Source organism: Canis lupus, chromosome 4 (genome assembly GCF_011100685.1).
Source record: "Canis lupus familiaris isolate Mischka breed German Shepherd chromosome 4, alternate assembly UU_Cfam_GSD_1.0, whole genome shotgun sequence".
Classification (NCBI taxonomy): domain Eukaryota; kingdom Metazoa; phylum Chordata; class Mammalia; order Carnivora; family Canidae; genus Canis; species Canis lupus.
In genome coordinates, this window is record NC_049225.1 from 88,943,629 (window position 1) to 88,955,106 (window position 11,478).

Here is an 11,478-nt window from a genome sequence, read left to right on the forward strand (position 1 = left end):
CGGGGAAGCCGAGCCGACGGGCCCTGCTGCTCCCGCTGACGCCGGGCAGCCGCAGGGCCGGGGTGCAGCAGGCCTCTCGGCCTCCCACCAGGGGCCACGGCCACGGACCCGGGCTCGGGCATAGTGAGGGCCCCTCCCCAAGGCCCTGGGTGCCCCGAGGCCAGCCCCGGCCAGCAGATGCCCGTCCCAGGGTCACAGCACAAGTAACAGCCACTCGGTGGCCCAGGCCGCGCCTTCCCCTCCCCAAGAGCCAGGCCGCGCGGCCAGCAACCCCAACCTGTGGTCCCCGAGTTTACGTCCACAGAAACCAGGAAAGAACAAGATCTACACATTATTCCTTTCTAATGATTTACTTGGGGGGGGGGGGGAGAAGGAGAGAGAGGATCTCAGCAGGCTCCCTGCGAGCGCAGAGCCCAAGGCTGCACTGGGTCCCACGCCCGGACCATGACCTTCACCCACTGAGCCACCGCAGAGGTTTCTCCCTAAGACCTAAACACATCAACGTGACACAGACACCTGGAATGATGAATGACGGGGGGGGGACGGGGACGTACGAGAGCCCCTCCGCCCCCAGACGCCGCTTCACGGGACAGAATGTTGGCGGGACATGGGGCAAGGCGGCCTGGGCGGGTGCAGTAACCCCCCAGCTCACGCCCCGCACGGCGCCGCCCCCACCCGGGAGGCCTGGGGCGGTTGGGCACCCTCGAGCCCCCCCAGAGGCCCCTCCCGCGTGGCTCCCAGGCAGCCCCCTCTCCGCTTCTCGTTTTAAAGGCGCTCAAGACCCCCGAGCGGCTGCAAATACCTTCCCGCGGCGGATCGAAGCTGCTCTCGGCTGCACCGATGCATCGACCTGACCCAACAGTGCGATCACCGGGGTTCATCTTCTGATTTTTAGCACAATGGAATTACTTCCTGAGGCAAAAGATGAAGACCTACTTCTAAGAATCAGGGAGATCTCTGGAGTGGCCGTCACGCGCCGGGCAGGTCAGGCCATGTCCCCTCTGCGCAGCCACCCAGGGCCTGTCCGAGGCGTCCTGCGCCCAAAAGCAGTCGCAAACCATCTGATATAATCAGATAAAAGATGATGCAAAGACGCCAGGCAAACACACAGATGAAGGCCCAGCGACCAGAACGGACTGTCCCGCAGCTACGGACAGAGGACGCTCCAGCCAGCACCTCGGGACAGACTTCACCTTGGGCAGCGGTGGTCCCAGCGGCCGACGACATGCTCCCTGGCTCCCCAAGGATCGGTCTTTCACCTCCCGCGAGCCCTGGTCTCTGCAGCCCTGCAACCGGCCCTCGGCCTGGGATTCCAACTCGAAGCACCACCCCTGTTCCTCCCAATCCCCAATAATCTGATGGTTTTATTCAAGGACTTGAGCCCCTTAGACGGCATCCCGTGGTTTGCCGACCTGCTGTCTGTGTGCGCGCACCTGTAAACCGTCCCACTTCCCTCCGTCCCAACACACACACACGACTGACAAGGACACAAGCTGGACCTGCTCGCTGACGCATCCCAAGTGTCCAGGAGAGCCCCTGGCGCACGGGAAGGAACACGCAATCAGCACACATTAGGGGAATGAAGGAATGAATGACTGAGCTGAGACAGACTCGGGACTCGTGGGTCCCGTGGGCCCCCATTCCACGTGTACGAGCTGCGGGACCCGGGAAGTGACGGTCCTCTGTGCAGCCGTGCTCCCACTGGCACAGCGAGGACTCCAGGAGCCCAGCCCTTAGACCTGTCACGGGAGCACACGAGGGTGCTGCCAGCAGCCAGGAACACCGCCGGTCGCAGTGGGTGCTCAGCAAACACCAGCCGCCCTTATCATCACTCCGACATGTGCTTCCCACGGTGCTGATGGCTTAGCGGCGACGCACGAGCTCAGGCGCCCGGCTCTCCGCGCGGCCCGAAAGAGCAGCAGAGCCACCAAGGGTCACACCCATCACTGTGGCCCCCTCAGCTCCAATCCCACAACACCCAGGATTTGGCCGAGGAGCTGCTGGGTCCAGCCCCGACCTGCGGGAGCAGAGAACACACAGCAGCAGACCCCTGGGCAAGAGGGGGAGGCCCGACACCGCGGAGGCAGGGAAAGCAGCCTGCCGCCTCCTGCTTGACCGAGATCTGTCTATTGGGCTTTCACTGGAGTTGAGGCTGATGGTCATGAGGCCTTCGCTCCACTCCAACTCATTCTCCAGGCTTCTACACCCGGGCTGAAACGTATACCTTGTGGACGAAGACAGAGACAAAAAAAAAAAAAAAAAAAATAAGAACCAGACTTTTCCCTAAAGGAGTTTACCAGAACACACCAACCACCGAGGTATTCGTTTATGGTTCTAGAAGTCTAAAGATCAGGTGTGATGGCTTGTCCCAGTAGCGAAATCCAAACTGGGAGCGGTGGGAGGGGCTACAAGGGAAACCCCCAACCTGAAGACCCGGTAAGTATTCAGCGGAACAAATTCGTGGTAGTCTCTACGTCGCCGAGTGGCGTTAAAGAATGTTCACAATGTAGATTTACAGGATTATCACAGTCAACTGTGCCACATGCTGTAAAAAAAAAAAAAAAAAAAAAAACTTTGAAAACGCCCATTATTTACCTATACCTTGAGTTCAGGGAGAAAAGCGGGGATTTCAGGACTGGTTGCATCCGGAGAGGAGGGGAAGGGGGATGAGGACCACGGGAGGAAGGAGCGCTCCGGGATGTCATGGCAACAGGAGTCTTCCCTTCCCTATTTATTAGGACAGACCTTCCACTTCCAGGCTAATCTCCCTTAAGTGGCCCATTAAGGCACCGTAAAAGAGCGAAATAAAAGGAATGGCGAGGGCGGGAGAGTTCGTTCTTGATAGATAAGGCCCGTCAGGAATTCCCCTCCTCTCTGCAGACAGAAGAGGACTGAATTCAGGTCTTTCTTGGTTCCCGGAGAACTGAGCAAGGAACGTCCCAGTAGCTAAACTGAAGCTGGACTCAAATCTCCAGGCTCCCCGGTGAACGCTCTTGCCCACAAGAACCTGCCCAGATTTTAACCTGTGCGTGATAACGGATTCCGTCCGAGGAGGAACCTGAGAGTCTGCATTTTTAGCGAGCTCCAAGGTGACGCTGAGGTCACTGGAGTACACGGGAGAGGAATCCCCGTCCTTGCTGCACCTGCTAAGGTGAGCCTCACGAAGAATTCTCGTTGTTTTAATGAAAAAGATGCTTTCCCGGAGCGAGGGGAAGGAAGATTACATACGAAAGTACCGTTACATGGGAAATACTGAATGTTTAAGGCCCTCTGGAGATTTCAACACTATTTGCAAAAATTCAGGTGGTCTCAGCTCTAGAATCTACTTACGGAGCAGACTGTCAAAGTCTCCACAAACCCCTACGTTTTAGAGTCGAGCAATCGCTACATCCGATGGACGTGCATCCATCATTTCCCCCCTTTAGGACAACTCAGGTCCGGTTTGAAATTACGACCTACGTGAAGATTTCAAACCAGACCTAACTGTACTAAATCTGCTAAAACCGTCTTACTTCTCAGTCTTCTTAATAGAGATATGACGTGTGAAGGGTTGATTTCAGGTTCTTTGAACTCTGGTGTTTTAGACGAGGGCACCGAATTCCCACAGGCTTATTTGCATATATTTGGCACAGGTGGGGACTGTGAGGAAGGTGACTGATACCCAGTACAGGTGACCCTTGAGCAACCGCAGTTTGAACTGCGTGGACTCATTTATACGTAAATTTTTGTATGAACACAGTACAGGACCGTAAGTCTATTCTCTCTTCCTTGTGGTTTTCTCAATTATATTTTTTTCTCGTTTTCTTTGCTCTAGCTCACTTTACTGTAAATACAGCACGTACTACATACGACATATAAGGTATGTGTCGGGCAGCCCGGGTGGCTCAGCGCCTGCCTTCAGCCCGGGGCCTGATCCTGGGGACCCGGGACCGAGTCCCGTGTCGGGCTCCCTGCATGGAGCCTGCTTCTCCCTCTGCCTGTCTCTACCTCTCTCTCTCTCTCTGTGTCTTTCACGAATAAATAAAATCTTAAAAAAAAAAAAAAAGATACGTGTTAATCACCGGTCTATGCCCTCAGTCAGGCTTCGGGTCAACAGCAGGCCATGAGCGGTTCCGCTCCGGGGCCAGTTTCAACCGCATGGGGAGGTGGCACCCTAAGGCCCACACTGCTCAAGGGTCAACCCAACCTACATTAGGACCCTATTTGTGAGAAGGCAGCGTAGCCGGGGGTGGGGGCCAAGGAAAGATCTTCTGAAGCTCAGGTTCTTTCTGCTTCTCCAGTTTTTCCTTTGCTGATCACAGAGGAATCTCCCAGCATCTGAGGGGAGCTGAAATCCAAGCACAGTGTGTCCCTGCAGCCAAAGCTCGGTTACCACCCCACGCTTCCTATTGGTTCCCTCGGATCAGCTGAGCCCAAGAGGTTTTCCCTATAAAAAGTTCCACAGTGTATCTAAATCTGATCCCAGTAAAATTTCACTGGAGCTGAAGTGAAAACGCAGAGGTAGCAGCATGCACGGCAACAGCTGGAGGTCATTAGCTCTCCGGTCTCCTCGCTCTCCCAGGGGCTGGGAAGCCCGCGGTTCAGACAGGAAGTCGTCCTGCAGCACACACTGTAGGGTCCGGGATCTGGGGTCTGGGAACAAGTTGCGGGGGATCAGGGGAGCCTCTGGGGTGCCCCCCGCCCCCGTGCAAGCAGCGGCCCGTGCCCCCGGGGCTCCGGGCTCCAGCAGGGCCTCCCCTGGCCTTTCTCCACGGGTGTTCAGGACATTGGCAAGTTCTGGGGCGTGTCCGGGCTTCTCCAGGAATCCTTGTTGGCACAGGTCCCCAGGTGCCATCCATGAAGACAGCCCTTTAACTTTTTAATGAAATCATTAAAGAAAGAAAACAGTCCGGCTCCCGCAGCCGCCCCGGATAAGGAGCTTACACACGCGGAAACCGCAGCGCAGCGGGCGGAGAGGAAGGGCGGGACGAAAGGTCGCCCTGGGCGGGGATGCTTGGGTCGGGCCTGCGGTCACGTCTGGGGGGGCCGCGAGGGGCAGGCGAGGGGCAGGCGCCGGGCCCGCACCCCCGACCCCCAGGCCGCCCCGCCCCCCTGCACTCCCCACCCCTGCACCCCCCCTCCCTGCAGGACGCCCCATCCCCGTGCACTCCCCACCCCGCACCCCCCCACCCTGCAGGCCGCCCCGCCCCCCTGCACTCCCCACCCCGCACCCCCCTCCCTGCAGGCCGCCCCATCCCCGTGCACTCCCCACCCCGCACCCCCCCACCCTGCAGGCCGCCCCGCCCCCCTGCACTCCCCACCCCGCACCCCCCCTCCCTGCAGGCCGCCCCATCCCCGTGCACTCCCGCCCCCCCGCAGGCCGCCCCGCCCTCCGCATTCCCGCCTGCCCTCCCCTCCCCCCCCCCCCCGAGGCCAGCCCCCCGCCCCGGGCTCCACGCGGGCGGAGGAGGAGCGAGGGAGGCGCCCGCCCCACGTCCCCGTCCCCGTCCCCGTCCCCCGCGGAGGCGGAGCTTCAAGTTTCCCGACTCGCAAGTTCGCACTTGACAGGCCGCATCTCCGGCCGCTCGGGCCCGGGAGGAGGGGAGGCCGCCTGCCCGCGAGGCCCAGGGCGTCCCGGGAGCGCCCCGCACCGGCCCCGCCAGGCCGTCCTCCTCCGCCCGGCGCCAGCGAAGGGACGTCGAGGCACACGTGCGCCCACGCGCGGCACAGCGCCCCTCGGGCCGCCCCAGACGAGCCGGGGCGCGGGGCCCGGCGGGGGACGAGCATCCTCGGGGCGCCCGAGACAACCGGGGGGCGCTCCGGGTCCGACGGGGAGGGGTGGCGCGAGCATCCTGGGGCGGCCCCGGGACGGAGCCCGACGGGGGGGAGCATCCTCGGGGCGCCCGAGACAACCCGGGGGGGGGGAGCATCCTCGGGAGCCCCGACGGAGCCGACGGGGGAGCATCCTCGCGGCGCCCGAGACATCCCGGGGGGGGGAGCTCCGGAGCCCGACGGGGCGGACGAGCATCCTCGGGGCGCCCCCGGGAGAAGGCGGCCGGGACACGGAGCCCGCCGGGGGTTGGGGTGAGCACCGTGGGGCGCCGGGACGGAGCCGGGGGGGGGGGGGGGGGGGTCCCGGGCGGGGCCGGGCGCGCACTCACCCTCGCTGCCGGACGGCTTGCCATTGTTCGCGCCCATCCTGCGGCGTCAGGCCCGCCGGGTCCCCGGTCGCTCCATGGCGGGGGCGCCCCGGCTGCGCGCTGCGGCGGAGGGAGGCCGGCCCGACGGGGCGGTCAGCGGCGCATCCCCCGGGGCCGGGGCCGGGGCGGGGCGGGCCGGGGCGGGGCGGGGGGACCCCGGGGCGCTCAGAAGCCGCGCTCCGGGCCCGCGGGCGCCGCGCCGCCGAGAGCCCGCGCCCCGGGGCCGCCCCGAGGCTCTCCGCGCCGCCGCCTCCGGGCCCCCATCCGCCGCCTCCGGCGCCCCGCCCCGCGCCCCGCGGCCGCCCCACTTGTTGCGGGAGCCCGAGGAGCCGCACTGGGCCCGCGGCCGCGCCGCCCGCCGCACTTTTGTTCGCGCCTGGCGCCTCCTCCGCCGCCCGCGTCAGCCGCGCCCCCGCCCGGGAGGCCGGCCCGGGATGCGCGGCCGTTTAAAGGGCCCGCGCGCCTTTTCGGGGCTCGGGCTGCCGGCCCCGCCGAGGCCCCGCGGGGGGCGCGGCGCTGGGCCCGGGAAGTCGCAGCCCGCCCGGGTCAGGTGCGTGCGCGCGCGGGGGGCGGAGGGAGCCGCCGGGCCCCCAACGCCCAGGACCCTCTGGGCCGGGAAGCGTGCTGCTCTCCCCGTCTCTAGGACTTTCTTTTTTCCCTCTCCTCCCGGTTGGTGCCGGGATCCTCCGGGTAAGACGTCACAGCCCCTCCTGGAGATGCTCGGGGCCCCGGGAGAGCTTCAACAGGGCCCTTCGGTGTTGCCTCCTGCAGACGGAAAGAGGAAATCCCTCTCCGGGTCCTATTCCCTTTGCGTGCAAATACCGACAATTGTAGGATCTTGCATCTTCGTAACGACCCCGGGGCGTCCGCGGCGCACGCCTCAGCCCGTCCCTCCTGAGAGCTGTCACCTGTTCTAAATTAAGTTGAACTTACATCGTGATACAGAATATCTACGCACAACGCAGAGGCATGTGTAATAACCTCACGGAGAACTGGGATTTTTGCAATTACCTATTTCTTTTTTTTTTTTTTTTGATTATCTATTTCTTAAAGAGCTGTCAAGCTACAGGCAGAAATTAGGGTCCTACTTAGGTGATTCCCTCAAATTCAGAACAAGTTTCTTAAAGACAAGATAAAACATATTTCAGAATTCAAAAATCCAGGCTTATGGTGCAGGAGAAATCACCTATTGACAAAAATATCATAAATTCATCTATTTTCAAGGACAGGTTTAAATGGTTTTGTGTTGTTCTGTTAACATTAAACTGCTCTATTCACATATTAAGGACTACGTTTCAATTTGTCTTGTTACATGTAGAACCTAGCATTCTGCATGGCTGATAATATGTGCTTCCCAATAGCCTTGGGTTAATTAAAAATTTGGCCAGGCGACCTGGCTGGCCTCATGGGTAGAACATGTGACCCTTGATCTCTGGGTTATAAATTCAAGCCCAGTTTACTTTTAAAAATCTTTGAAAACAAAAAACTAACAACAGCAAAAAACAAAAACAAAAACAAAAAAAACCACCTGTGTCACAAACCCTAAATAAGAGAGATGGGTGTTAAAAAATGTGGAAGACTTACATGCATTTTCAGACACTCCACCTGAAAGCACAGACCCAGTCTCGAAACAAGCTGACATCTACCCTATTTATCTTCATCCAAAGTGGGTTTCTGCTCACCTGGTCTTTGTGATTCTCCGTCACCATCTGGGGCGCTACCCTGAATCTAGTCGTTTTGGAGGCTTACTTGAGCATAAAGCCACCAAAAAGCAGTGGAACACTGGAAGGTCTTCTTGATATTTGCTGTCTAGCTAGCAACTTGCTTTTTCACAGGCTCTTGTCTTCCTGGTCTCTCAGTCCTTCTTTTGAGATCTACAGGTCAGGATACTGACAGGAGGAGAAACTGAGGCTTCAACAGTTTAAACATCTGGGGTTACCCAGGTGGCCAATGGCAGGTGGATTGAGATTCTCAGGTCTCTCTTCCTCGCGGAGGAGGCCGCTGCCCCTCTGGACCTGTTCATTGTTCATCTTGGAGTCGTTGTCACCCCTTTTTGGTTGGGTTACCTCCTGGGGCCTCTAATACCAGAGCAGAGCTAACAGTGAAAAGTACACTTGAATGACTAACTACGTTTATCAACTTTGAAATTAAGGTCTCTAGGCACGTTCGAGGCCCGTTGCCTACCAGGAAGAGGAGCAGAGATGATTCTGTTTAAGAAATTCCAGTTTAAAACAAAACAGAAAAAAAAAAAAAAACCCACAGGATTTTTAACATCTTTCTGATTATAAAATAGAAATACATGTTGTCATAGTCACTGTAAAAGCTTGAGGGAGGGGATCCCCTGAATGGCTCAGTGGTTAGCGCCTGCCTTCTGCCCAGGGTGTGATCTTGGAGTCCCGGGATCGAGTCCCACATCAGGCTCCCTGCATGGAGCCTGCTTCTCCCTCTGCCTGTGTCTCTGCCTCTCTCTCTCTGTCTCTCATGAATAAATAAATAAAATTTAAAAAAAAAAAAAAAAAGCTTGAGGGAAACATGGTTAAACAAAAAGAAGGAAGAGCACTGTTCCTGCTAAAGATAAAGGTGTGTTCACATGGGTGTATTTTAATTTTTTTAAGTACGATTTTGTACAGATACATGATTGTAACTGAAAACTCCTCTTTTTACTCAGCTGCCAAAGCTGACCCCCTAATTTTCAATACAGATTTGTATGCGTACAAAAAAAAAAAAAGGATGGTGCGGTTTTCACCCTGTATTCCCAATATCTAGCATAATTCCTAACACTAAGTAATCCCTCAGTGAGAGCTTGCAGACTGAGTGAATGTTGGACAAAGAGATAAAAAGCTTTGATTGTTTTGCCGTTTTCTCTCTCTGCCTTTTTAAGAGGCCACAATCACTGAAAAGATCAGAACACAAGTAAGCACTCTAAGTTACCCCAAAACAGTAATGCCATGTTAGGCAACTGTTGTTTTTCCCCACCAGGTGCCCCCAAGCTCCGCGGAGAGCCACAGTGCGTGCCCTTTGGGAACCAGTTTCACCCAGATTCCGGCAGTGGCCTTTGGGAGCTCGGCAGAGGTTTCCTGGCCGAGGAGCGCCGTCGGCCTGACCCAGGTAGCCGCGTGCCCTGGGCGGTGCGGGAGGTGGCCAGTGCTCGGCCCTCCTCTGCGGGGCATGGGCGGTGGTCCCGGGGGAGGGCGGGCCTCTCAGCACCACCCTGACGTGGGCAGCCCCTCGGCGGTACTGGTGGGGACCACGTGGGAAGCCAGAGAGTCACACACACACACACACACACACACACACACACACCGCGGCAAGGAGGCGCCCCTTGCGTCCAGTGTCAACAGAGGTTGGGGAGAGACCTGAACTACTTCCACCCGCAGTTACGGTGGCGCTTTCTAGGCTGCCGTTAAGCATTTGCTGCATAGTGTGACCCGTAGTAGTTTCAGGGTACGACAGGAACGAGGCCAGGTTTCAGTGGGAAGCCACTTGTCATACCAAGAACCAGGAAGATCTCAAATGAATGCAAAGAGACAATCAACAGAGGCCAGCATCAAGGTGGCACAGAGGTTAGAGCCCTCGGCGCAGCCTAAAGCAGCCACAGAAAAGGCGGTCAGTGAACGATGACAGAAGCACTTGGGCGCAGGGAAGAAAGCAGAGCGTGAGCAACGGAACGGAAGCTAGGAAGCAGAACCAAAGGGCCATGTCTGAGCCGACACAGGAAAGCTCGGGGGTGCGGACCAGCAGGATGGAAGGGGCCAGGGAGAGGACCAGGACGTATCCCCACATCTGAAGGACGAGGACAGAAGAGCCCGGAAAAATGGCAAAGCCGCGGGGACACGTGGGATTACGATAAAAGATCTAATGTTTGTGTCATCAGACCCTCAGAAAGACACGGAAGGGAGGCAAGAGCTGAAAATCTACTTGAAGAGATAATGGCCCAAAACTTCCCAAATTCTTGAAATGCCAAAGTTAAAGACACGGAGAACAGATTCCTGGGTGAACCCACTAGGGGCGGTTCCAGCGCGACACGGACGCGGTTGAGAAAGGCATCACGGGGCACTTCCCTGAAGAAGATGCTCCATGTGTCCATCGTATCCATGTCGTCTCCCGGTGGGGACCACAGCTGTGTGACATGCTACCCCCAGGGCGAGCAGCTAAAGGACAAGTGGGATCCCTTGGCATTACGTCTTACAGGTGCAAGAGAATTCCGTGATCTCAAAATAGAAAGTACAGTTCAAAGAACAAGAAGTAGCCCCTTTCCGGCCACAGAGCTGTCTCCGCATGTTCCCCCTCTGCGGTCCTTACACCGCCGCCCACGGCCTCTTCATAGTGTGCGTCCACCTGGCAGAGCAAAGGTCTTCAGGAGAACCGATCTTGCTGCAAAGTCGATTTAGGTCCGCGTCGACTCAGCGTTCCACTGGGGCAAAGAAGCCAAAAGAGGCCCATCCTCAAAACTTTGATTTGGGTTTTGTTAGAATCGATGGACTCCATCAACGAATTGACCAATCGCTAAGGTAAATTGCCTCCTTGCTTCCTCCTATGTAAACCCGGTTGCGAGAAGAAAACCAGAGAGGTAGACAAACCTATGTTGTGATTGATATTCGTATCTTCATTTCTATTTTTCAGTAGCTAGCTCGGGGCCCTTCCAGCTACTATAATAAACATATCCACGTTCTGAGCAGTGGGAATAAGTTCTTTTCTTGCAGTATATTTTTAGAATATTGAATTCAAAAGCCATCTGGATTTATAACACCATGGGTCCCCATTTTCTCTTGGTGGGGAGGCACAGGGTTCAGGTTAAATCCCTGGCCTTGGCACTGGAGTGAGGGGGACGGGCTGCCAGGCTGCATTCTTGGAGCCCAAATGCCAGGAACCAATCAGGGCACCTCTTTTCTCCAGCAGGCCTCAGGCCACAAGGGTGCAAAAGAGCACGTCCTCGTCAACCACACGCTTCCCCGGGAATGATGTAGGCAAAACAGACCCTCCCATGAAACCCAGTTTGGGAAACATTCAAAACTGGACTCCATCGTTGAAGAAAAATACTAAAAATAATCAAAAAACAAAAACAAAAAACAAAAACAAAACAAAAATAAATAAATAAAAATGATCAAAAGAAATACTACTTTGTAAAAGGAAAACATGAATCAAACCATGGTTTATTCACATGTACCTTGACTTTACCTTCTCTCTTGGGCACACCGGGTTGCCTTCAAAAATCTGGTTATTTTCACATTTTAGAATATGGTCTGGAGGACACCTGTGTTTAAGTGTATAGTATCTGAAACAGAAAATGCTGCTTTAA

At 56.8% G+C, this 11,478-nt stretch overlaps 1 protein-coding gene across 1 annotated transcript in view; it reads right to left on the bottom strand.

Moving 5' to 3' along the window:
* Positions 1-6,270, bottom strand: part of FBXL7 (F-box and leucine rich repeat protein 7) — a 352,371-nt gene extending 346,101 nt beyond the window's left edge. Inside the window, exon 1 of the mRNA XM_038535441.1 lies at positions 6,141-6,270. Coding sequence (XP_038391369.1) covers positions 6,141-6,177 — 37 coding nt within the window. The 5' untranslated portion in view covers positions 6,178-6,270. The remainder of the gene's footprint in view (positions 1-6,140) is intronic.
* Positions 6,271-11,478: the final 5,208 nt, after the last annotated feature.